The sequence below is a fragment of the Morone saxatilis genome, unplaced genomic scaffold, assembly GCF_004916995.1.
Source record: "Morone saxatilis isolate NCDOM2014 unplaced genomic scaffold, NCSU_SB_2.0 Contig6, whole genome shotgun sequence".
NCBI classification, from domain to species: Eukaryota; Metazoa; Chordata; class Actinopteri; family Moronidae; genus Morone; species Morone saxatilis.
In genome coordinates, this window is record NW_023340206.1 from 13,671,153 (window position 1) to 13,697,233 (window position 26,081).

Below are 26,081 nucleotides of genomic sequence, written 5' to 3' on the forward strand. Positions count from 1 at the left end.
TATTGCTGTTTACACTGATAAACACTATATTTGTATTTCTGTAGCCGTGTTCAAAGAGCAGCGTGTGCTTCAGGATCGGTGACCCAACCCTGATGTTACCGATCAATAAATGATCACACAACTAATCGGTGAAGGGACAGGATAGTGTGACAGGAAGGGATGAGTCTCCTCATGATGGCTGTATTCTGACTGTGGGGATAATCATTAGTTTAGTATTTTAATGGTTAATTCAACAAAAGCAACTGAAAACCTCCTTTAATATAAAGATTTGTGTGAGTGAACCGATGAGTCGCTGTACAGTTACAGAAACACCTGTTGCAATTGCATTGTGGGAGAATAGACTCATAATTCCACCTCCTTTAGTCTGACTGCTGCAGTGTGAGTCAGTGTGCAGCCCGTGAAGGCGGCGGCGCCCGTGAAGGCGGCGTGATCAGTGTGTGTTTGTGCTTTCAGGGCTCTGCCGGTGATGTTCGCTGTCACTCTGGATCTCAGGATATTTGCCAACAATGTAAGAAACCTGCGTGAAAAGCTCAGCAGAGACTGATCTGTGGTGGTGATGACGATGATGATGATGATGATGATGATGATGATGAACTGTGTGTGTGTTCAGGCGGAGCAGCAGCTGCAGAAGAAGAGCAAAGGTCAGCCGGGCGAGATGTTGGAGAAAGCAGCCGAGCAGCTGATGAGCTGCTTCAGAGTGTGTGCCAGCGACAAGTCAGTTCACCTGTTCACCTTTAAGAGCCTCACTCATGCTGGTTTTATTTGACATCACACATTATTTAAACTCACCTGAAGTCTGTTTAACTTCCTGTGAAGAGTTCTACGTTTCTGTTTGCTCACAGCTCGTCTGTGTTTTCATCGTGTATCATAACTCTTGTGTTCGCAGTCGTGCGGGGATCGAGGACTCGAAGAAGTGGGGGATGATGTTTCTGAGCAACCAGCTCTTCAAGATCTACTTCAAGGTCTGGACCCGCCTCTAACTGTTGATTATTATTGATTGATCGGCCACCGAAGGATAATACAACAGCACTACAGTAAACTTTATTCTGGGAAGCTTTTCTCTGTGGTTCTCAGCACTGACGGAGACAGTGTGTGTGTCTGTGGACGTACAAAGTGAACGTAAAGGAAATGAGTGTGTCTGAATTGTTGCTGATTTGATTTTGTGATGAATCAGATCAATAAGCTGCACCTGTGTAAGCCTCTGATCCGAGCCATCGACAGCTCCAACCTGAAGAACGACTACAGTCCGGCTCAGAAAGTCACCTACAAATACTACGTGGGCCGCAAGGCCATGTTCGACAGCGACTTCAAGCCGGGTACGCTCCAGAGCTGCTGCTCTGTTTAACTCAGGGACAACCAGGGCCAGAATGTAGACTCAATAATTAGATTATTATCGTATATTATATTTATATTATTCTTCTAAGAGAGAAAGAAAGCTCAAACTATCAGCAGGTAGACTGATTCTTTCTTTCTGTGTCTGCAGCCGAGGAGTTTCTGTCGTACGCCTTCCACCACTGCCATCGCTCCAGTCAGAAGAACAAGAGGATGATCCTCATCTACCTGCTGCCCGTCAAGATGCTGCTGGTCAGAACCTCTGCTCCGTTAATGAAAGCAGTCCACACCAGTTTAAATCCCAGTTTAGATCCAGTTTAGATCCCAGTATGACGGCGGGTTGTTGTTGTTTCAGGGTCACATGCCGACTCATCAGCTCCTGAGGAAGTATGACCTCATGCAGTTCGCTGACGTCACCAAGGCTGTGAGGTAAGCAGAGGGTTGGAGGCGGTGGTGCCACGGTGGCGTGCTGTCAGGTGTTCTCACAGGTGTGTGTGTGTGTGTGTGTGTGTGTGTGTGTGTCAGCGAGGGGAACCTGCTGCTGCTGAACGAGGCTTTGGCCAAACACGAGACCTTCTTCATCCGCTGTGGGATCTTCCTCATCCTGGAGAAGCTGAAGATCATCACCTACAGGAACCTCTTCAAGAAAGTGTGAGTTCAGATCCGTCCGGCCTCGCAGTCCGGTCTGAACCTGAACCGGTTTGTCTTCACACCTCCACTCCTCCCGTGTGTGCAGGTATCTGCTGCTGCGGACGCACCAGCTGCCTCTGGACGCCTTCCTGGTGTCTCTGAAGATGATGCAGCTGGACGACGTGGACATCGACGAGGTGCAGTGTATCCTGGCCAACCTCATCTACATGGTGAGGACGCACACACACGGAGAAACAGCCGGGGCTCATTTCTAAGCGCTGATACGTGCCGATCCGTTGACGCCCAGTTTACACTATTTTAATCAACACGCACTCAGTTTAAGATCAGAAAGATTGAAGCAGCTTTTATTAGCATTTGAAATGAACGTAGTTTGATAGGTTACAGAAACATTAATACTTAAAGAAGTACGTTTTACTTTGGTTTTAATAATTAATGGAACAGATTCCATCGAACAGTTAAAAAAACATTGTTGATTAAGTACATTGCGGTATAATAATAGTGCCAATACGGAATCAATATCAGTGTATATACAGTGTGTTTCACATCCTGATGTTTGAGGAGTTTTATAAATCAGCTCTTCTTCTGTGGTTTGTGTCTCTCAGGGTCACATCAAAGGTTACATCTCCCACCAGCACCAGAAGCTTGTGGTCAGTAAACAGAATCCATTCCCTCCTCTGTCCTCAGTCTCCTAGACTACGTTACCCACAATCCCCTCCGGCTGCCACGCTCCACAGGGAAAACTATTCTATTCATTCTTTTTTTTATTTTGTACTGTAAAAAATTGTTGAATAAAACAGATGCTGGTTTGTACAGCGTGTATCGGATCCATTATTGAACCAATCGTGTTTGCAGGATTTAAAACAAGACTTCTGTGTTCTCTGGAGGCTTTGGAAGGTGCATTGTGGGTATTGGAGTCCTTATTTTAGGCAGTGAGTAATTCAGCACTTTAATTTCATGAAATGAGAAATTTAAATATGCACAGTTTAAACACAAACTGCTGACAGTAAATATGATCGATGGCTTCACATTTGGGAAATATTTAAACAAAAAAATCATTTTATATTTAAAAGATGCAAAATTCAAGTTACATTCCACTTTAAAATTACATTTAAGTGCCAAAGTTTGAACAGTTTTTCACATTTAATCACTTCAACAATAGAGATGTTCCAATGCCAGTTTTTCCTTCCTGATACTGGAATTTACCGAGTTACCAGGCTGATAGTGAAAGACACTAGTGTACAGTGCTAAACCTGTATGATCGCTATCACTGTTGAATGTCCGGTCGGGCAGGTAATGACTTCACTGTCCTGGGAAATAAAGGTAAACAGGACACTGCTGGGAAGTAGTAGGATCCTGTTTCATAGCTAATAAATTAAGTGGTAACGGATTGGTGCTGGTGGACACACTCACCGATACCTGATACCTTATCAACAATACAGTTACACATTTTTACAATATAATGGTAAAATATAGATTTATTGTTAGTTATATTATGTCTTGCAATAAAAGACCCCAAAAACACCTTCATTTTACTCTCGGGTTAGGAAACAGGAAGTTGGGCAGAATATAACATATTGTGAGATTGTTCCAAACTATAAATCTCTCTGATGCTAACAGCTTTAGCTGAATCCTCTCTCGAACCAGACTCTGGTACTACTACTGGAACCACAGGTACAAACCGTTGATGAACAGGTATAAACTGACAATGAACAGGTATAAACAGGTGATGAACAGGTATTAACCAGTTACTATTTGTATCATTAAAGATTTTTCTAGTTTAGGAACTAAAAAGCATAAAAGCAGCAGTTTGCTCCATTAAAGAGATTTTGAGTTAACAGGAAGTTTGATGATAAAAACACTTTTAAAGATGGCGGTCTCTTGTTAGCGACTCTCAGGGTACTGGCTGACTTGGGGGGTCATGTGGTCCTTGGTGTCCTCGGCGTCCTCCAGCCGCGGTTTGATCCAGGCCAGGTAGCGGGAAAGTTTGGTGAACACCAGACCGCTGTTGCAGCCTGGAGCTGATGACGTCAGCAGCCCAGTCAGAAACGCCGTCCCTCGATCCACCGTGGCAACGGGTGTCCCTGGCAACTGGCTGCCACATTGCCGGCCTCTGACCTCTGACCTCAGACTGCCACCACCTTCTGAGTGCTCGTGATCTTGACTCTTTGAACTGCCGCGGTTTTCTGCTCCATTTGGCATCCCTGGTGCTCTATTTGGATTCTGGTTCATTGTATGTCCATCCAGCCTCTTCTTGGGACCATTGTGGTTCCCTAAAGGTCGATTTGGGTTCCCCCGGGTGTCATTTTGGTTCCCTAAAGATCGGATTGGTGGCCCCGGGGTCATTTTGGTTCCCTAAAGATGGATTCTGCATTCCTTGGGCTCCATTTTGGTTCCCTAAATGTCCATTCAGGCTCCTCTGGACTCTATTTTGGTTCCCCAAAGGTCCATTTGGGCTCCTCATGCAGAACATTTTGTTGCTGAGCGGATGCGAGACATTTAGCTGACTGCGACACTCGTCCAGCGTCATGTAGACCAGCTTTTGGGTCCGACTAACCCCCCGTCTCTCGGCGATTCCCATCCTCCCAGGATGCATCAGGATGTTTTCACTGAAGTCTTTGGTGGGCAGGCAGAGGTGGATGAGGGCGGGGCTAAAGTGCAAGGGACGGGCCAGCTTGAGGAGGACGAGGTCGTTGTCGTGGTGATCTGGACGGAAACGGTTGTGGACGTAAAGAGCCTGGACAGGGACGCGCATCTTATCGTTGCCTAGGAGACGACAGACGAGATATCAAAACTATCCACGATAAATACTGAATAAAAAGTGTGTCTGGTTCATAAAGTTAAATACCCGGGACCACGTAGAAGTTGGAGGGTCGGGGATCAGATCCTGAGTCCAGGGAGAGGCAGCGGGCGGCTGTCAGGACAGAGAATCGACCCAGCACCACGCCACTACACAGCTCCACCCCGTCGAAGTTCTGCAGGGACACCTGGAGACAGAAAACAAACGCACAACAGGAGCTGAGTCTGAGACTTTAACTCGTTATCACTAATGTCTGGGTGAGCTGATACCTGGCTGTGATTGGCTGAGAGCATCTTACCTGCCAGGGACAGTTTCCATGGTGACACATTGACGCAGTCGTGTTGAACTGGTCAGGAAGTCTTCCACAGGGAAACTCCACTGCGGACACAGAGAGGGGTCGTTAAACCAGTTTGAACTGGTTTGGTAAACGTGTTTGTGTGTTTCTGATTTTGGGGGGTGTGTCAGACCTTCAGGCAGGCAGCTCCGTCTGTCCGTCTGTAGTTTGAATCCTGACATGCAGGAGCAGGTGAAGTTGTGGAAGGACGCCGTGCACAGCTGGTGACAAGCTGTCGGACCTTCAGTCAGACACTCTGAGATTTCTGGATCAGACAGAAAAGAATGAGTTCACAGAAACCGCAGGTTGTACCGCGTTGCCCCTGAACGCACCATGAGATTCAGGCCTATAGGCCCCGCCCCCCTGTGAAGGCGTACCTGTGGGTGTGGTCCAACCTGCTTGTGGCGAGGAGGGCGGCTGTCCTCCATCTCCAGGCGCTCCCAGTTCACAGAGTGTTCCGTAGTGGGGGGCGGCGCAGGAGCAGTGGTACCCCCCCACTTTGTCAGTGCAGTTCCCTCCGTGGAGGCAGGGGTTCGGCTTGCACTGGTCCCCGTCTGTTCAGAGACACACAGACGATCAATCAGACTGATCGAGATACAGCGGATCAATAACAGTTGGGAAAGAACAATCAAGAGAATGTAATGGCAATTTTTAAGAACCTATACAACCCTTTGACCTGGTCATTGTAAAACCATACGCAACTGTTAAAGAGGCTATTATATGCATACAACCTTTAGCCCTGTTTCTAACTACACTCTATGTCCAAGTAAACAGCGGGATGTTGAGACTTCACTAAGAAGCCAAGGACATGATCATCTCACCACACTATCTGTCTGTTTTACTGTCCCAGAACTCAGGAAAGTGTTAACGTGTTAGAGTGACGCTCCAACAAGGGATAAACCATACTGCTTCGCCAACGGGCTCTTTTCGGACTTTCACATACGAGTGTGGAGGTTGCGTTGAGAATCATTCATGGATGAACCTTGACATAAAACCCTTACAGAAAAAACCAAGACAATTACTTTGTAGCTTAATAAACAAATTGCCAGCACAAGAACCAGGACTGAATGTTACCAACCTGTCAATCATATCAGTCGTCCATATTACCAATATCTCAGAAAAGATGTATTGATCTCATGATTAAATGATCAGTTTAAGGCTGATGTGAAGGAAAACTCACCGTAGTAAACGGTCCAAAAGGCGATCTGCGGAGACAAAAACACAACCAGCATCATTTCCCATAATCATCTATACATATCGATCATTATTATTTTTATCAGGGAGCGTCTGACCGTCTTGGCGGTGTCTTCGAAGTACTCGCGGGCCTCCTCGTAGTTGCACAGCTCCTCGTAGCACTCGCGCTCCAGGTTCCCCTGCAGGATCTCCTCCACCAGGAACGTGTTGGCCCGTCTGGAGCGCAGGAACACGTGTTGGGCCTGCGGAGCCTGAAACACTGCGAACACCAGACCGACTTTACCACAAACATACCTGCTTCTCTCTGGACGGTGTAGTGGAGTAATAAATGTACCACTGCAGTCGGACTGTGTATGAATTTAATATTCATTCATTTAAATCATAATCACAGAAAAAACATAATGTAACATGACACATATGTAATGTGATATATTGTCATACGTTATTACTACAATAACGATTCATAAATAAGTCCTAAAAGTCATAAATATTGATCACAAAGTCATAGTGTAGTGTTAGTTATGCTTACTATATCTAAGTTGTGTAATAATAATCACTTAAGTATAAGTATAAAGCATATAAAAGTATTATTTATATTATATTACTATATTCATTATATTATAATAATCATACCTTTCACTAATGTACATTAATAGTTATCCACACTGAGTCGGGATTCTATATTTATATTAACTGATCATTTACTAAGTTATTCATTATAATTAACTGTACCATAATTATGCCTTTATTTATAATATATTGTCATATGTATCATAATGTTCCCTTAATAAGTAATAATTGTTTTTACTAAGTTGTAATTTTGACATACTTTGTTATAGTTATAACATACTGATTTAAAATTATGACCTAATTACTCCAAAAGTATGAATTATGAGTTCTGATGAAGTTTATAAACTTATTTAAGTCATAATTGCGACATACTGAGTGTAATACAACCTGACATTAAGGTGAGTTATGCAAAGTGTTTTTGGCACAAATTGACCTCCATACATTTCCAGCTCAATCTTTAATATCTGATCTGATTAAAATGAAACTATAAGCAAACGCTGCAGAGGGTCAAAGGTCAGAGGTCTTACCTTCTCCTTGGACGAGGACCTGAAGGAAGCAACCGAGGAGGTAGAGGAACAGAACGGACGCTCGACAGCGAGCCGACATGATGTTGACCGCCATGACACTGACTCCACTGCGACCACACACACACACACACCTGCACACTGATGACTCACAATCGGTTCATTAAACAGGAAAATGACGGAGTTTAAATCTAAGTTTAAGTCTGTTGCACTCATTTAAAAAAATTCAAAATGTTTGAAAAGCTTCAGTAAAACCAATAGAAATATAATTAAGTTTTAATCAGTTAGTTTACAGACTGACTTGCTCTGCGATTATACACATTTTTACAAAACATGATCTTTTAACTCTTCAGTCTTTTCACAGGAGTCAGATCTGTTCCCACACAGAGTTAAAGTAAAGAAAACACTTCTCAATAAACGCTGTGTTCCTGCAGTGGACTCTGGCCTCAAAGCTTGCAAAACAAGCACCGACTCCGACCTCTGAAACTTCACTATTCAGTAGGTTGTTTATTTAAGGTAAACAAGGAGGAATTTCACCACTGGGATTAATAATTTAAAATGATCCCGATCAAATAACAGACAGAACTGTTGGAATTGTTCTTAAAGAAGCCCTGCAGCAAGAAGTTTTAAGGGTTTAAGTTTAATTCCTGCTTCCACAATAATTATCCTGAGCAATAACTGACCTGTAATTCCCTGGAAATGTATATGATCACTCATAGTTCCTAACGAAACTAGCCATGAAGTATATCTTTGGTTAGTTCTACCCAGAAACACAGAATAACCTTAAATCAGGTCCACTTACAACCATCTCCTCATTAGTTGATGGAGTCCTTCAAATGTTACTTGTAACTATAATATAACAAAGAAAAAGCAGAAAATCCTTTGAATTAATGACTTTTATTGATTATCAAAATGGTTAATTTTACAATTTACTATCACTAATTCTTGTTGTTTCTGTAATTAACTTTGATGTTTAACCTAAAAAATCAAAAGCCCCAGAATAGATGATTATAAATGTAAATATACAATGTACTTCACATACAGTGAAAACATTCATATGAAGTTTATGTTTTAATCACACAAAGAAATGTCAAAATCAGGACTGTTGTAGTATTTGTTAAATTCAGCTCAAAAAGCAGTGGCAGATTAAAAAATACATGAAAACGTACATTGTTTGGTTTACACTTTTTATTAATACTAAACGAAGTGTTCATCAGTGATCAGATCAGATTGCTAATGTTATTATTCTTGTACATTTTATTTTTACATGCAGGCTACTGTTGGCTAACATGTTTATAACAATACTTTATAAGCTTATAATATGTCAGATGTGAGGTTCACAGTTTGTTCTGTCGCCCCCAAGTGGACAAAAAAAATCTATTTTATGCAGCTTTTAACAAGTAAAAATATAAAGGCCCGAGAATAGAACCCTGAGGAACCCCACAAGTAATTATGAACAATGTCAGTGTTGCTCTGATGTGAAAGGCAGCTGTTTGCTAACATGTTAGCCTCAACTACTTAATAATAACTGATATTATGAATATTGAATGTTGTTTCTACAGATTGTTCTGTTGCCACCAAGTGACCAAAATATGAATCAATGCATCTTTAAGAATTTCTGTTTTGTCCTATAAAATAAAAATAAATTTTCTCAAATTATAAGTTTCTGTGGCTTAAATGTGCCTGTTTAGAAGTTTCAAACATAAAATAGAGGATTACATGAGAGGCACAGAGTGTGGCCGAGCTCTGCTCAGTGGAAATCAAGAGTGAAATCCGCAGCGTTACAGAACCAGCCTCTTGATGGCGCCGTGGTGCCTCTTCACTCTGTTGCCGCTCTTCTCTTTGGGCATCAGCCTTTCAATGCCTTCACGGATCCAGCGGATGTACTTGGATACCTGGGTGTAGACGCCGTATTTGCCTTTGCGTGCACAGCCTTCGCCCCAGCTCACAATGCCGGTGACAAAATAGGTGTTGCGGTACCGTGTGACGTGCGGCCCGCCGCTGTCACCTTGGCAGGCATCCTTGGCTGTTTGGTCGTAGCCGGCGCAGAACATGCGGGCGGAGATTCGCAGTTGGGTGGATTCTAAGCAGGTTAATCGATCCACGTAGGGGACGGTGAGGCGCTGCAAGATCGTGGACGGCTGCCGACCCTCGCCGAGACGACCGAAACCGCTGACCATGCCATCCGGCTGTCGCATCAGGACCTGCAAGAAGAAGTAAGACATTAATTTAACTGTGGTTTTAAAGCAATTGTTCAGTTTTTTGGGAAATGCACCAATTCTTTCTGAGAGTTAGAAGATTGATGCCATTCTTCCAGTGTATGGCAAGTACGAGTTAAGTTAGCTTAGCATAAGGACTGGAAACAGAGGGAAATAGCTAGCACGGCTCTGTCCGAAGGTAACCAGCGCCTCTAAGTTTCACTACGTAACAACTCATTTGTTTCATTTGTCCAAAAACCCATCGACAATTCTCAGGTTTTCTTGACCCAGACCAGTAACTTTCTTTCCATTGAAAAATCAAAATGCAGATTTTCCTTCACCTTTTCAGCAAAATCTTGCTCAGGTATGCAGGCCGGCAGGATGAACCTGGTGAACTTGATGGGCGTGGCTAGTTTGATGAGTGCGATGTCATTGTGGTAGGTGTCTGGCTTGTATTTATTGTGGGTGATGATAGTTTCCACATGGTGGGTAACTTCATTGCCATGATCCACCAACACATCAAACTCACCTGAATGCACAGAAATAATAATTATTTAAGTCGGGGCAGTTTCTGTAATAATCGGACAATTAATAACAGCTGATAATAATAACAAACTATTTTTATTAGAGGAAATGAAGCTCAACGTGCTTTACAAAACAAACAATAGTACTTTTCTGCGATTTACATTTACAAACCAAGAGTTCAGTTCATCACCAATTAAACTGCAAAAAGTCACAAAATCAAACGTGTGAAAGCGCAAAAAAACTGAATACATTTACAGCCTCCTATTGAACGCACAGCCACACGGAACGGCAGCATTGAGTGGTTGAGCTGGTTGGTTAGTCTGACTTACCGAGCTTGATGTAGATGTATCGTGATTGGTTCATGCAGTGGGCGGCGGTCAGGATGATGTATTCGTTGAGGATGGTTCCTCCGCAGAACCCTCTGTCCTCCTCGTTCAGCAGGAGAGCCTGCAAGGACGAGACCAACAAAAGTTCATATTACACACAAACATTCAGAATATCTGTCCAGGATAATAATGGACCCCAAGTGTCTCTACCTGCCATGGGCATTCTCCTGGAGGACAGTCCTCTCCGCCAACAATGCGGGTCATAGCTGCCATTTGCTTGGTGATAATTTTCTCGAAAACCTCGTTTCCAGACATAAAGCTGTTGTTGCTGTTCTCAAAACGTGAAGTCTCTGAGAAATCAACATTGTCCGGCACGTCCTTCTGCTCGGTGGAGTTAATGTTGGTGCCTGTGGGGGGCGACATGGTGGCGTTCCCCTTTGTTGTGTTTTGCCTCTCATACCTGAACACAGTCCGGATGTTTTCGGTAATGATGGCGCCACATTTGAAGGTCTCTGCAAGAATTCATGTGAAGATTAGAGGTCAGGATTTGTGCAAAGTTAAATCAGTGAAAGAACCATGTAAGTTGATTTGATTCTGGAAGTAGAGCAGTGCTGATTAGATATTTCTTATGGACAAGTAGACATTTTGTCCGGATGGTGGTGCCATGGAGTAATTCCCAAAGTCTGAAGTGTGTTGTAAACAAGGGACTCAATCAAAATACTAAATACTGAGTCTGTCTCACTGTTGGAGTTGCAGGATTTGTCATCTGATGCCAGGAAATATCCGTCCGTGCAGGAGCACTGAACGCTTCCTCGGACCACATTGCAGAAGTGTTCGCAACCGCCATTTTTGTTCTCACAGAGCTCTGGAATAACTGCAAAGACATAGGAAACAATGTGAAGAGCAGGGAGGGATGTTTAGACAACCCACCAGGTAGCTCAGCTCTATCGCCAGACGAGAACATCAACTCTTACTTTCTACCTTGATACAGCACATAAAGGACACTACCTCCTGCTGTGGCACTGAACGTTGGCACTGGACATAAATTGGTAATTCATTAGAGAAAGGAGACTGAAGTTCCTCGAGAGTTTCACTAAACTTTTACCAAATACAAACCATCCGTCCCTCTTAAACAAAACCTACAGGATTGTCATATTATCCAAGACAGTCCCATGTTTCCTGTAAACGACACTTCATAACCAGCAGCTCTTCCTTGAGACTGTTTATAAAGGACAGTTAGCGTTTTTATAAAGGACACTGAGCAGCTGTCCAGAGCGACTGCGCTTCTGTACCGATTTCACAGTTGAAGCCCTGATACCCGGCCTGGCAGTAGCAGTCGTAGCTTCCTATTCCGTCTTTGCAAAGTCCTTTGTTTGCACAGGGCATCGACTCACAGGCGTCGCCATCTGCAGGACAAACATAACATACAGTCAGGGGAGTTTTGATGGGATGTAATTTACTTATATTCATACATTACTTTCAGTCCCTGCTTTCATTCGTAGATTTCAGATTTTACAAAGGTAATTTGGTGCCAAACAACACAGTGATTATTATTTTCAGGTGATTATTATCCATTTCTGACCAGAAATCCTCCTAAATGTTACACACTGGACCTTTAAGGGTGCATTCCCTGATTACAGCGCCTGATACGAACAAAGTCATTTCGACAACACAGAACAAAATGCCTTACCGACATATTTGGCCCAGAATTCATTCTGAAAAAAGAAAAACAGATGAAATAGTTCAAAACAACTTAAAATCTGATCACTGTGTATCAGTGAAGAAAGTGTGGTCCAGGTTTTTTGGCCTTTGTGGATTTTAAAGTGTCATTTTATTAATTGAATTGATTATTTTATTATTTTAAATAGCTCCGATGCTAGCTGTTCCTGTCTTGTTTTTACATTTGTATTTCTACACTTGGCTGCGGTAGCACCCTCCTTCAAGTCTTCGTGCTACAGTAGTTTAAGTTAGGCTAAGCTAAACTGTAGAACAGCTAACCAACAGGGTGTTCTCAAGTTATGTGTTTCTTTAAGACTTGTCAGACAGCAGTGTTTGGGTGTGTAGTTGCAGGAGGTTAATACAGTTTTCTCAGCGTTTTCGAAGATCTCTCGCGCCTCCTCCCAGCTGCAGCGCTCCTCCACACACTCCCTCTCCATGTTGCCTTGTTTAACCTCCTCAAAAAAGCTGTTAGCTCGTCTCCGCCGCGTCAGCACCTGACTGGCCACCTTGCCATCCAAGAAGACTGGCGAGAGAACAGAAGTACCTCGTCAGTTCACATTATTTAGTCTCTGATTGAGTGTTTTTTATCCAAGGCGTTCGGGAGGTTGTGCTACTATCTCGACTACCAAAGGCAACCAGATCAGTGGCGGGGCTGTGCCCGCTGGAACTTGGGGGTAACCGTTGGTGATGTATGGCTCAACGTTTTGTGCGTTAATCGACAATGATTGGTTACATTTGCGGAAATGTGATTGGATAGATTATCAAGGTTGCTCAGAATTCACTGCAATCGGTTGAATTTGCGAACTGATGATCGCAACTGACAGGTGAGCTGTGTGAAGTGATGTCACAGAGTGGAGTAGCACTTTTATAAATAACTTCATCTTTTAAAGAAAGCTTCTTCAAGCTCCTTCCACCTTTTCTCGCATCTGAAAAGTTTTCATTAACAAGGAAGTTTCTAGTTTGAAAACAGAAAAAGGACCAATCACGGCCAAGCAAGTGGTTTCTTTGTCCAATGAGATGTAATGTTGGTGTCTGAGTGAAGGAAAGAGCTGTCAATCATCACAAATCTAAAATCTGTAAGACACACAACATACTAAACACACAAAACAGGACGGGGTCAAGTGTCACCTGCCAGCCGCCAATCAACACACAACCCCCCCTCCACGTCCCACCACCTCCCAAAACACCCTCTCAACACAACTTTCCCCCCTGCTTTAACTCCATATTCCTCCTCTTCACTCTGAAAGTTCAGATTTTTAGAAACGTACCTCGTGACGGCGGCACGGTGGAGAGCAGCAGGCAAGGACAGTCGGCAAACCAAAACATGCCCGATGGATGTGAGCTCGGCTTACAACTCCTGTGCCGAGTAGAAAGTAATGGAGTCTGAGGGGAGAGGAGAGAAGAGGGGTAGATGAGGCAGTGACCTGTTGTGTAGAGAGAGAGAGAGAGAGGGGAGGATAGGGGGGGGGGAGCGCCTGATCGACCGGGCGGAGCTTAACGTCATATTTTCTGCACAGACTACAAGTCCCAGGGTGCATTACTGGAACAAACGTCCAAGCAGAAACCTTCAGAGTGATGGCTGGATGGAGTTAGACGTTGATCTGGTTTTCCATAAAGTTATTAGTTTACTTTTACTGTAAATATTCTAGTTCGTACTTGTTTTTATTTGACAGCTTTAGTTAACAATAGCGAACATATTCAAAGCTCCATGACTGTGATTGGAGCACAGAGCAAAAAGGGGTGGGGATTTAAATATAAAAATAAAACCGATGTTTCTGATGAAGCCTTCTTACAGACAAACTGAAGCTGTTTTTGGGGACAATCTCCACATCTTGGACCCATTAAAGAGCTTTTTGTTAAATCTGGCTGCCCAGAAGGAGGTGACCTCGGCAGATAAAGCTTCTGGATTTATCTTTTGGTTTTTGGATTCTTATGGCATAATATCGTCTCCTGTAGCTTCCTTTATATCGTCTGCTCAGCGTTTCCATCTTAAAACAACAAAACGTGACTGAAAACGTGATGTTGCATGAAGAGGAAGATACTGACCGTGGGAGGATCTCTCACACGTACGCACTGGTACAGGGAGGAGGGGGAATTCTTTTGGCAGCGCTCCACAGGGGGGAGGAGGGGTAGACGTTTACAGTAAATGAGGAGTCATCGGTGAGGTCGACAGGTACGGCTCTCGTTTTACTGCTCCACTTCCCGCCCTGCAGCCAATCAGCTCGGGGGGCCTGGTGGCGGATGTCCAAACTGATCAATATTTACTCTGAACTGTAGTATTCGGACATTTTACTCAAGTAAAAGTAGCAATAAGAGTATTTAAAGGTCCTCTCCTACAAGTAGAAGTCCTGCATTGAAAATTAGGATTATCCTCATTAAATTCTCATTATGCAACATATATAATATTTTGTTGTTTTATACACTATTTAACATTACTTTGTATTTTATATGCTCATTAAAGGTTTGTAAAACCTGCAAAGTGACTCCACTAAGTACCTCAGAAATGTATTTTAGTTAACGCTGCTCTTTTGACCTGTTAAAAACGTTAATTTATACACAAACTCACCTGGATCTGTCGTCCCACAATGCAGCAGAAACAAAAAACGTCTGTACTGTGGCTCAGAAGTGTCAAACAAACTGTAGAAGTAGGAAGTAAGGCCATCGCCCCCCATCAAATAATGTAAAATGTTTCTTGAATGTTGATTATTATGATTTTGTATATATATATATATAATTTATTGTTCTTGTTATGACGTTCAGTGACATGCTTTAAGATATTAGAGTTGCACATCCTCAGCTTCTAACTGTAGTTTGTAAAGTGATCCTTTCTGTACATAAGATACAGATGTTGAGATGTTCAGTGGGGTTTTTATTAAATGCAGTCAGTGTAATGTACTTCTCTTAATTTGATGGGAATCGTACGAATATCTCGCATGTAAATTTGGCCTTGACTTGGAAATATTTAATATATTTATATATATATATATTTGAGATCCGACCAATGTTGTTTATTTATTTATTTCTACATTACAGCCGATACATTATACGTCACCCTTGATCATAAATAAAAAGTAAATCATTATCCAACCCGACGATAAAACTGGAGAATTACAGCACTTAAACGTCCTGCTTATGTTTCATGACACAAAGAATTAAACTGTAAAAACAAAAACAGTTGTTGCTTCCTAAAAATGATCTTTTATTAAACAAGTTTCTGCTGCAGTAAGTCTGAAGTCGACGCTGCAGCGCTCTCCGGTGTATTCTCATTGGCTGCTGACGTCATGATGCTCTGCACCCACTCCACAAAGTTGGCCATGTTGGCGTACACCCCGTAATACCCCGGGTGTGAACAGCCCCGCCCCCAGCCCACCACGCCCGTCAGGAAGTGGGTGGAGCCGTAGAGCGTGACCAGCGGGCTCCCGTCGTCACCGCGGCAGCTCTGCTGACCACCCTCCAGGTATCCCGCGCACAGCATGTTGTGGGTGAAGTTGAACTGGGCCCTGTCTGAGCACTGGGAGTTCTGGATGATTGGGACGGAAAGTTTGCGGAGGATGGGGGACAACGGGGCGGCGTGCGTGGCACCGGGCTCCTTGTTGCCCCCGGTGGTCTTCTTGCCCCAGCCGGACACGGTGTGGTAGCGGGTCAGCAGGAGCTCCTGCAGGGCAAAGTCTGCGGTCGGCAGGCAGATGGGGATGGCGTGGCGGTTCAAGGTGACGGACCGATTCAGTTTCAGCAAGGCGACATCGCTGTCACCGGTCTCCGGGACGTAGCCTTCATGGGCGATCGCCACGGCAACAGGTATCCTCTGTTCTGTGCCCTCTTCCACGTCCAAGTTGTGTTCCCCTGGTAACGGAGGAGAAACCGTTAATGAGACATCAAAGTAACAATAATGTAACTGATTACAAAGCGCTGATTAGTTACCTGCCACCACAGTGAGGTTTTGGGGGTTGTTGCCGTGGATACAGTGGGCAGCGGTGACGACCCAGTCCGGATTGATTAGAACACCTCCACAGTGGCTGTCTCCATGTAACTGAACCAGAACCTGATCGATCGATAGATATATGGATGGAGAATTATCTGTGTATATTTCAGATTAACAGGATGAATCCTGATGACTTGACTTCTTCTTTCGCACCTCGAAATTGAACTCAAGCAGTCAAACTCTCCAGAGGATGCACCCTTTATAATACCCCCAGCAGTGGTACAGCGGTGTTTACCTGCCAAGGACACGCTCCTTTGGGGCAGTGGTTACCTCCCACCAGCCGGGTCTGACCCACGACACTCTGGTTCAGGTCCGTTTTCTGTGGAGCCAGCCGACCACACGGATACTCCACTGTAAGGAAGCACACACAGTTTCACTCTGAGCGCTACAGAACCGGTGTGACTGTAACGTCCCGTCGGTGTCGACAGCTATGATGTGAATGTCACTGATTATGTATTTGATGTGTAATTTGAGGATTAAACAATATGTCCACTAGGGGGCAGATCAGGGCTGAATCTTCCCCACCTGACACCTAAATATGAGACTATATTGTTAATGTTTAGAGCTGCAACAATTAGTCGATTAATTGTCAACCATTTTAATAATTGATTAATCATTTCGAGTCCTTTTTTAGGATACAAAAAGCTCATGGGTTTATTAATGTGATCATGGGTTGGTGTAATACTCGCAGTGTCACAGTAAAGGCATCGCTGCTTTAAAGAAGCAGTTGTGAGGTAGAGTTTTTACCCTGAGCGATACATTGGCGTCCGTTCGCTCCCAGTTTGTATCCGTCAGCGCAGGAACATTTACTGCGCTCACCCGAGCCGTCGCAGAAATGCTCACAGTGTCCGTTCTGGTATAGACACTTCAGTAAGTCTTCTACCACTGAGGAAAGAAAGGGTAACATTATTACACATTACACAGTATTAATATACATTCATATTATAAATAACATAATATGTAGGACAAGTGTGAAGTCCAGATTCTGGCTCCAGCTGCTGTAAAACGTGAGTTGGGTCATTTAAATTCTTAGTTTTTTTCTTACCTGTCTCACAGTATTGTCCATCAAAGCCCTCAGGACATAAACACTGGTAGGACGTCCTCATGTAGATACATGTGGCGTTGTTTTGACACGGGTTATCCAAGCAGGGGTCACGACCTGATAAAAAAATTAAATCATAACACTTATTATTATTATTTTTAATCTTACTATATGTAACTGTCATAAACTGTAAAATATTGACACCAGTGGCCGTTCAGTGAACTGCAGTCAGCGTCCGGTTGACTGAGCGCTGTAAAATAACTGACAATCGTATTTAGAATAACGTTACTATCAATGAAGATATATTAACATATGAAGATAAGTCGCTACGTTACAACCCGTTCACTCACTGCTGATTCCCACAGAAGCATAAAATGCTGCAGAATCTCACATATGGAAGTTTTAATGTCATTAATCGTCAATATATAACATGATAATCATTCACCAAAACACAAAGATAAGAGAACTAAATGTTTTATAATTAGTATATAAAGGATCAGCTGAGTGATTGATGGTTTTTGTTCAACAGACGACAGAAGAATGAGCATCAATAACAGTTGATCACAGGCTTCAGAAAGATACTGATCAATCAATATCGGAACAAATCAATATACTGCTCGACAATAAAATAAAACTTTTGGACCAAAACAATATGGACCCTGTCAACTACCTACCTGATATCGCTCAGATTAAAATACTAAAAATAATTACTTACGTTCGTACGTCAGCCAGAACTGCTTCTGCAAAGAGGAACCAACAGAAAACTGTTCAGTCATCATTCAGGAAAAGAGCTAAAGCTAAAGTTCTTCAGTCGCGATATATTATATACAAACTGCTAACTTTGTACAGTGTTTAAGAATAACAGCCACATTGTCCATAAATAAAAGTCTGTACCTGTAACCAGACTTTCAGGGTTTTTTCGCAGCGACTAAAGTTTGGTTGTAATTTTGAGTAAAGTTCGAGGGTTCTACGAGGGGAAGAACTCTGACCGTCTTGTCTTCGTCCTCGAAAACTTCTCGCGCCTCCTCGTAGTTGCAGATCTCCTCAATGCATTCTCTCTCCAGGTTTCCTTGTTTTAGCTCCTCCAGGAAGCCGCTGTTCGCTCGCCGCCATCTTTGCAGCACGCCGTTGGCCTCGTGCTTCTCTACAAACACTGAAACAAACCGGCATCATTTATTACGCTGTAAAAACTGGACAGTCCAGAAAACCTTTGCAACAAACAAAGGACATTTTTCTGAACAGAATTAGTCGAAATTCTAACTTTTAGGTTTTGAAATAAACTAAAAAACTGTCATATGCTTTGATCAGCAAATGTTAAAGTTTAACCTCCCCCGCTGTCACCTTTTTTAGATTCTTGCAACTTTGTAGTTTTATACCAGCGTCCGTCAACCACCCGGCTCTCTTCTGGACTCCAGTTTGAAACTCAATGCTTGTTTTTAGAAGTATCCATAGAACCTTCTGTTGTTACTGTAATGTTTGAAGTAGGCGCCAAGCAAATAATATGATAGCTCTCTTAGCTAGAAGACTTATACCCCCCAGCCTTCAAGCTATAGATTAAAGGAAAACTTACATTACATGACATTTCTGAGTTTTAGAAGCAAAACAAATCTGCATTTCAGTAATTGTTTTAAAGCTGATTTTTTTTATAGTAACAGTAGTAACAGTTGCGTTTGAAAATGTTAAATTAGTTTTTCACTGAGCACAAAAGCAGAAAAATACAAATGTTTAAACGTTCTAAAAAGTTTTTCTGAAGAATAAAAGTAAGTTATCATGACTCATCATTAGTTTATTTAAAGACTTGAGTTACTAACATGCTAACTTAATGTTTCAGCAGAACAAACCAACCTGCAGCAGCAGCGATGGCTGACAGTGACCAGACGGCGCAGCAGCTCCTCAGCAGCATGTTGTGTTCAATGTCTCAGCAGAACGAGGACAAAGTGTGTTTGTAGGAGACGTGGGGCTCTTTTAGTCCACGCCCACCGAGCCTCTGACCCTCTGAGTCAGTTTTAACCAGGTCAGTAAACACATCTCCACTCTGCCTTGCATTTGACTTCCTGTTGATTGATTGATTATCTGCAGTTCAGTGAAAAAACAATAATGTTTTCTCAGCTTCATGTAGTTACAGTATGAGTAGTTAAAGAAAAATGACTGACGTATGAATATGTGTAAAATCTGGAGTAGAAGTATTTGTTGCATTGAAAGAAAATACTCCAGTAAAGTAGAAGTACTCGGATACATACAGATAACACTGCGCTGTGTGTGCAGGAATGAGGGTTTTACACAGTTGTGAAATTAGCAAACAGACTTAAAGCTGTAAGCAAACGAGTTGACTCATTCAATGACTGTACATTCAGTCTGATTTATACTATGATTGATTATTAATATATATATGAGCAATTCCATAATCTATACAAACTGTAGTAAACTGAAACAATAAATATTTCATGTTTTATTCATACAAAAGATTATAAGACACATTCAAATAATTATAATTACATTTGAATTATATTTTGTTCTATTTATTATTTCAGATACGTTACATTAGAAGACACCTCGACAGGACAGTGACAGCAATATTTAAGCAGTAAACAATCACATTGTGTTATATTGAGACAAAAACAGTCCAAGTTGTTGTTGTGATGTCATAACGGCGGTTTATCTCGGTTCAGAGCGCCTTCCTAACCGATGTGGTTGACTTTGGGTATTTTGTCCTTTTTCTTTGATACACTGTAATGTGATTATTTTAACTCTAAAATGTTAAGTATAACAAACTAATTTGTTCAAAGATTGTTGATGAAGCAGCTTTTATAAGTTACACTGCACTGTACTATGTACAATGTGTCTGAGTTCAAATCTCTTATCACATTACAGTGTGACACTGCCTTTATTTTCTGTTTATTTGTGCTTAAAACAAAATATCCAGTAAAAAATACTCAGTCACTTTCTGTAAACTAGTCTGTAAAAACTGCCTCAAAAGTGTTTTTGAGTTGAAATAAGACATAACATTGCAGTGTACTTGAACAAGCTTTACCACTGTGAACTGTTTGACTGCAGTAAATGTTGTAGCTCCGCCCTTGCATTCACGTTGTGTGAGGAAGTCGTGGTGTTGTTTGTTGGCTGAGCTGGCGGCGGTGGCGGCGGCATTGTTCGGTTGTGGATCCACTCCAGGTAGTTGGACACTCGAGTGTAGATGCCGTAGTTGCCAGGTCGTGCGCAACCCTTCCCCCAGCTGACGATGCCCAGCAGGAACACCGTCCCTTTGTACTCTGTCACCAGGGGTCCACCACTGTCGCCTTTACACGAGTCCTGCTGGCCCTCGATGTACCCGGCGCAGAACATGTTCTTGGAGAGCACCACGCCACTCTCCTCCACACACTGCTGGGTCCGGATCCGCGGCACTTTCAGACGCCGCAGGAGGTGTGAGGTGGGTCCGTTCTCGCTCCTCCTGCCCCAGCCGCTCACCGTGTGCAGGCTGACGGCCCAGAGGTCGCGCTCGGCCAGGGGCCGCGTCGGCAGGCAGGCCGGGACGGCGTAAGTGGTGTAGGTGATGGGCGACGCCAGGCGAAGGAGGGCGATGTCGTTGTTGGCGGTGCGTGTCTCGTAGTTCTCGTGCATGATGATCTCGGCAACCTGGATGAGCTGCTCCGTGCCCTCGTTGACCACCGTGTTGTGTTCACCTGGCAGACAAAGAGCAGGATCCACAAATTCATGTCAGGAACACAAAACGCAGATGAGTATGGTCACATGTCAGATGAAGGCGTTTGCTGTGAACGGAGGGATTCATACCTGCGACCACCTTCAGGAACTGAGCGTCGGTGTCCTCCAGGCAGTGAGATGCTGTGAGGATCCATGTGGGTTTATAAATCACTCCTCCACAGAAACCTTTGCCTTTGTACACCAGCAAAACCTTAAGAAACATTTACTCACATATTATGAGGGCCTTTTTAATGTCGGGATTTCCACTAGAATCTTCTAGTGGAATCTTCTGAATTTCAGAGGTCAGAGTCCATTAACTGAATCTCATGACTGAAACTGGAGTGAAAAATGAGACTACAAAACTACACACAGTTCCTGTAGCATCAGCGTACCTGCCAGGGGCATTCACCTTTGGGGCATTCGGTTCCTCCGACAATTCGAGCTCGAGGGTCGAGCTGATTGGCTTTGTTTTCCCCCTCCAGGATGGGGACCATGCCGCACACTACCGACTCTGAAACCAATTCAATTCAATTTTCAATTAAATTTTATTTGCTATAAGGCACCAATTTATAACAAAGTTAATCTCAGGACACTTTTCAAATAGAGCAGGTCTAGACCGAACTCCATTTAACATTTACAGAGACCCAACAGTACCACCATGAGCAAGACCTTGGCGACGGCCAACCACAAAAAACTTTTTCAATTTTCAATGAAACCAGCAGAATATGACGCTGATTTCGTTACGGATTCTTAAAACTGGAGAAATGTTTGTCCTTGTTGAACGCTGTTGGACACACAGTAGTTTTTAACAGTGCATTGGGGCACAGTTGCACTATAAATAAGGTTAAGGGGTCAGTGTGAGGGGAGTCTAAAGGTGAGTTGTTGGGGCCCCTGTAGAGCAGAGAGGGAGATTTCCTGCAAAAGCATCAATGAAGTCTGACAAAAAGACATAAAAACTGAAGTTTCTGTGAAAATGAAGCTCTCATATGCTCAAATTTAAGACATCTGAATAGTTTTTGAGATTCCTTCTTCAGTCAGATTGACTCAAAAACATCAATTTCTGAATAGAGTGCTGCAGGAATTAATCATAAACTTTATGATTAAGCACTTAGACAATAGTACCAGACAAAAATGGATGGAAAATTATTAAAAAATACTAAATCAAATGTTTGGCTTTTCAGGTTAAATATTACTACAAAAACTTTAAGTTATTCATCAGAGTAGAGAAGATTAAATATAAATATAAAAAGTAAAAGATTTAAGATGCAAAGAAAAAATTCTTCATTAGTCAGTTATGAGATATGTTGTTGTGGTAAAGCCAGAAATGAGGAAAAATAGATATTCATTGAATATAGATATTTATGATTTATGTAATTTCATTTTTTTGTGGCAGAAATGTGCTTCAGATCTGGATGATGATGAAAAATACAAAATATTTTCACAATGTTTCAGACCGTCCTCCCACCATTTGCTACACAGCTCCGCCCGTCAACGTCCAGGAAGTAGCCATCTGCACACGAGCAGTTTAGACTACGTCCTCCCGCCTCTTCGTCACAGAAATGGTCACAACCTCCGTTCTCCAGCAGGCAGGTGTCGGGAACGTCCAGGTACTCTGAAAACAACAACAATACAGTAAAGTTGCTGTTTGTCCACTTTCAATAATGGTGTTAAAACAATACCTGAATCTCTGGTAATGATACAAAACAGAACAAGTAAACAAGTCAAACTTCTCAATACTTTAGTATTAAAAAGGAATTTTGCCTGAATAAAATATAATCTGAAGTTAGAACATTTTACTAATGCAGTTTGCAAAATACTGTTCTTTTACTATTGATATTTTAACTAACAGTAAGTAACGATTTATTTAAATTAATTTCATTTGAGAGAGTCCAGGCAGGTCTTCATTTACTTAAATGAGATCAACACATTTTACAGACATACAGCGGTGTGTCATCTGTATACAAGTTTATTTACACATTACTTAACAACAAATTGAAAGCTCAGTAAACAGTAACATTTGGACTTCTACTCGGATGTTTACATTTTGGTATTGCTACTTTCACTTGAGTAAGGATCAGTGTGTTTTTGTCTGTTGCTCACCGAGCTCACAGTTGAGTCCGCTGAACTCTGGCAGGCAGTAGCAGGTGTAGGATGAACCCTGGGTGGAGCAGCTGCCGCCGTTCAGGCAGGGGTTCGACTTACAGCTGTCTGGGACTACAGGACAAGAATACTGACCTTATTTCATGTACGCCTCCAAACTATTAGAGATTTTATTCTTACTGGAACAAAGTTGCTATTTTTGTGATTTTCTCTTCCTCCCACAATTTCATTGCAAAAAAATGCAAAAAAACATTGCAACATGCATCACTTCTGTAAAATCACACATTTAAGGCCGCAGCAATCCCTAAAGAAGTGAGGTCCAGCGTTTATACCGGTATGAGATTGAAGCTGTAATTAGAAGAAAACGTGTGGTTACTTACTGTTGTATATTTTCCAGAATTCGTTCTGAGGAAACAGAAACGTCAGACTGACATTATTATTAAATCCCTAAATGAAAGAAAACATAACCCAGTGAAAAGAAACCAGCTCTGACCGTGGTCTCGGTGTGTTCGAACACCTCCCGGGCCTCCTCGTAGGAGCATTTCTCCTCCAGACACTCCCTCTTCAGATCTCCCATCTGGAGCTCCTCCAGCCAGCCGGAGTTATACCTCCGAGTCCGGACCAGGATGCCATGGGCTTGATCTGGATCCAGAAAGACTACCAAACAGGAAGTTCAACAGAATGCTTTAGATCAGCTGTCTTGGCAGCATTCATGTTAGTATTAAAATGGCAGATTTTTAAATGGAGTTTAAGTTTTTTGGATATTTAAAAGAATAACTCTGTGATTTCTCTTTTTGTCTCCCCTGAAAGCTGTCGTATATTCGCACACTGACATCATAACTCACAAAAACATTCAATCAGTTTCTATTTATTTCATCTTTGTTGTTCACAGCTCGATACCTCCTCCTCTGCAAAATATGCAGCACAAACTCATTTCCAGAGAGCGGTCAGTCAATCTCGTGCAATCATCGAGTAAAGTGTTGGGCTGTAAGGGATTACTAGTAATAATATTGCTTTCACCAGTAACTAATAGTGTAACTAATTACTAATACTTTTCAGTGATTATATTACAGTTACTCCCCCAAAAAAGAATTAGTTACAACCTTACTTTCATTGGCCCTCCCTACTTAAAGCAACGTTTACTGCTTTTCCTCACCTGACGCCGCCCGGCAGCCGCAGGAGCCGAAGACGAAGGTGAAGAAGAGTCTCAGCCACATAGTTGATTTCATCAGAGAGTTGACTGCTGTGCTGCTGTTTTCATCCTGGACCCAGAGGTGCAAAGTCTGCCCCCCCCCCCACGTATTGAGTGGGTGAATACAGATTCTTTATTAAAAGGTCCAGTGTGTATCATTAATGTAATATAATATTCATAAGTTAATCACTAGTGTTTAATCAAACGAAAAATAACTTTTAGGACGTTTTTCGTGAGTTGTGCAGCGCTGTAGTTTCTCCAACAGACGCAGTTCCACCTCTGGTTGAGCTTGACCAGGGGGTGGACAATAAAAGTTGTGAAATCACTACGACCCCCCCCCCCCCCCCGAGCGTACAGCAGCTAGTGAGTACTAGCTATTTGTTCTTAGCTTAAAGTTCTCGTCATTCTCGCATTGGGCGTAAACGGCCGGCACTGGGAACATCATCCGTTTGCCATCAGAGCACCACATCCTTAAATCAGTAAAACTCAATCACAACACCGGATCTGTCCCGCGACCATTTTCTGATTCAGGAAGACAAATGGATTCACAGTGGGAATGTATTACTTTAAACGATGAGTAACTGTTCAGTAATGAGCTTCATAAACCTGTTAAAAAGGTTGGATAAACTGTTTCACATGTAACCGAAGCAAAGAGTTAATTCAGTTAATCTTGAAAATAAAGAATTTAGAGTTATTGGACTTTTTATTTCGACTAACTTTATCTGATAAATATAATTAACATTTGTTTTAATGAACTGACCCCCGGGGAGAGGAAGGTGGAAGAGCACGAACCCAGAAGGTTGTTGAACAGGATTTAATACGAATATATGGATAAGAAATAGAGAATTAGAGGGTTTTTATCACTTTATTTAGTAAAAACCTTCAAAGCAGCAAACAGTGTTATATTTCTAGATTAATGTAATACTATAATGTAGTCTATAATAATTGGTCTGCTGTCTGAAGGAGAGACCGAAGAGCTTCAAGAAGGTGAGCTACAGCGTGTTGGACTAAGTGGCTCAAGGCTGTAAGAACACTGGTTTTAGGTTAAAGGTTCGATCCTCAAGGCACACATTAAGTTTTAATGTGTGACCACCCAGACGAAGACTGAAGTCTCTAAGAACCAGAGTTCCACTGTCTGATCCAGTAGCTCAGCAGGATGGAGACTGACGTTCTTAGGTTGTAGGTTCAAACCTTATGAGGATCAACATCCAAAGAGAAGCCTTGCCTTGCTTCCTTTGGTGAACCAACACATTTCCAACCAAAAGAAAAGACCAAGTGAAGTTAACCACACCCCAACCACAGGACCATGGATCCAGGGACCAGCCAATGATGGGAGTCGAACCAAGTACTGACCAGTACTGTCTATTTTATTTAATCAACATTAATGTACAATATTTCAGTTTACCCAAATGAAACTTAATTTCTCCAATTCACTCAGCTGTAGTTCAAATTGATGTCACAGTATTTAACTAATAATAGTTTATGTTTGGCAGAATAAAATATTTTGTTACACAGAAATTCAATTCTCAGGTTCATATGTATAAAAATAAATGTGTGATAGTGTGAAATAATATCAGCAGTGTCATTAATAAGTTTGCCCACTGGAGGGAGCTGCTGAGTTTCTAATCAGACAGAGATGTGTCTGTAATTTCACTCTTTGATCAATAATAATTAGTATTTAACTTTCTCCATTAAAGGTTGAAATCAAGATAAATGAAAATATAAGTGGTTTTGCAGCTCAACACACCAAACTCCATTCAAGAAAACTAAGATTTAAGGTGTGCCAAACAGGGGAAACCTTCACCAAATTTATTTATTCAGTATTCATTATTGAAGGCAAAGAGCAGCAGTCTGTTTGTTCAGCTCACACATGAGATCAGTGGTGGAGGCTGGGGGGGG

General features: G+C 42.4%; 4 protein-coding genes across 4 annotated transcripts; 1 reads left to right on the plus strand and 3 right to left on the minus strand.

Moving 5' to 3' along the window:
• Positions 1 to 453: 453 nt before the first annotated feature.
• On the plus strand, positions 454 to 2,793 carry pcid2 (PCI domain containing 2; the record flags this gene model as incomplete). The annotated part of the gene is given in 9 exon segments (XM_035677952.1): positions 454 to 508; positions 611 to 714; positions 887 to 962; positions 1,175 to 1,316; positions 1,484 to 1,584; positions 1,688 to 1,761; positions 1,858 to 1,983; positions 2,069 to 2,192; positions 2,586 to 2,793. Coding segments are annotated over 9 exon segments (892 nt in total), but the record flags the coding sequence as incomplete, so codon positions are not given.
• Positions 2,794 to 4,282: 1,489 nt separating this feature from the next.
• On the minus strand, positions 4,283 to 7,499 carry prozb (protein Z, vitamin K-dependent plasma glycoprotein b). Its single transcript, XM_035677406.1, has 8 exons — positions 7,406 to 7,499; positions 6,407 to 6,567; positions 6,295 to 6,319; positions 5,492 to 5,668; positions 5,248 to 5,379; positions 5,079 to 5,158; positions 4,829 to 4,967; positions 4,283 to 4,746 (listed from the first exon to the last, which is right to left on the minus strand). Exons 1-8 carry the CDS (start codon positions 7,497 to 7,499, stop codon positions 4,283 to 4,285), a joined length of 1,272 nt encoding a protein of 423 aa, XP_035533299.1.
• A 1,460-nt stretch (positions 7,500 to 8,959) lies between these two features.
• On the minus strand, positions 8,960 to 12,690 carry f10 (coagulation factor X). The gene is made up of 8 exons (XM_035677947.1): positions 12,533 to 12,690; positions 12,142 to 12,166; positions 11,744 to 11,857; positions 11,194 to 11,325; positions 10,662 to 10,963; positions 10,455 to 10,572; positions 9,942 to 10,129; positions 8,960 to 9,606 (listed from the first exon to the last, which is right to left on the minus strand). Exons 1-8 carry the CDS (start codon positions 12,605 to 12,607, stop codon positions 9,184 to 9,186), a joined length of 1,377 nt encoding a protein of 458 aa, XP_035533840.1. The 5' UTR covers positions 12,608 to 12,690; the 3' UTR covers positions 8,960 to 9,183.
• Positions 12,691 to 15,229: 2,539 nt separating this feature from the next.
• Positions 15,230 to 24,208, minus strand: LOC118339709. The gene is made up of 15 exons (XM_035677408.1): positions 24,147 to 24,208; positions 23,484 to 23,647; positions 23,371 to 23,395; positions 22,991 to 23,104; positions 22,356 to 22,502; positions 21,283 to 21,401; positions 20,981 to 21,101; positions 20,236 to 20,871; positions 18,184 to 18,347; positions 17,910 to 17,934; positions 17,198 to 17,311; positions 16,900 to 17,037; positions 16,388 to 16,503; positions 16,092 to 16,212; positions 15,230 to 16,013 (listed from the first exon to the last, which is right to left on the minus strand). The coding sequence occupies exons 1-15, from the start codon at positions 24,205 to 24,207 to the stop codon at positions 15,373 to 15,375; spliced, it is 2,706 nt and encodes a 901-aa protein (XP_035533301.1). The 5' UTR covers position 24,208; the 3' UTR covers positions 15,230 to 15,372.
• Between the last annotated feature and the right edge of the window lie 1,873 nt (positions 24,209 to 26,081).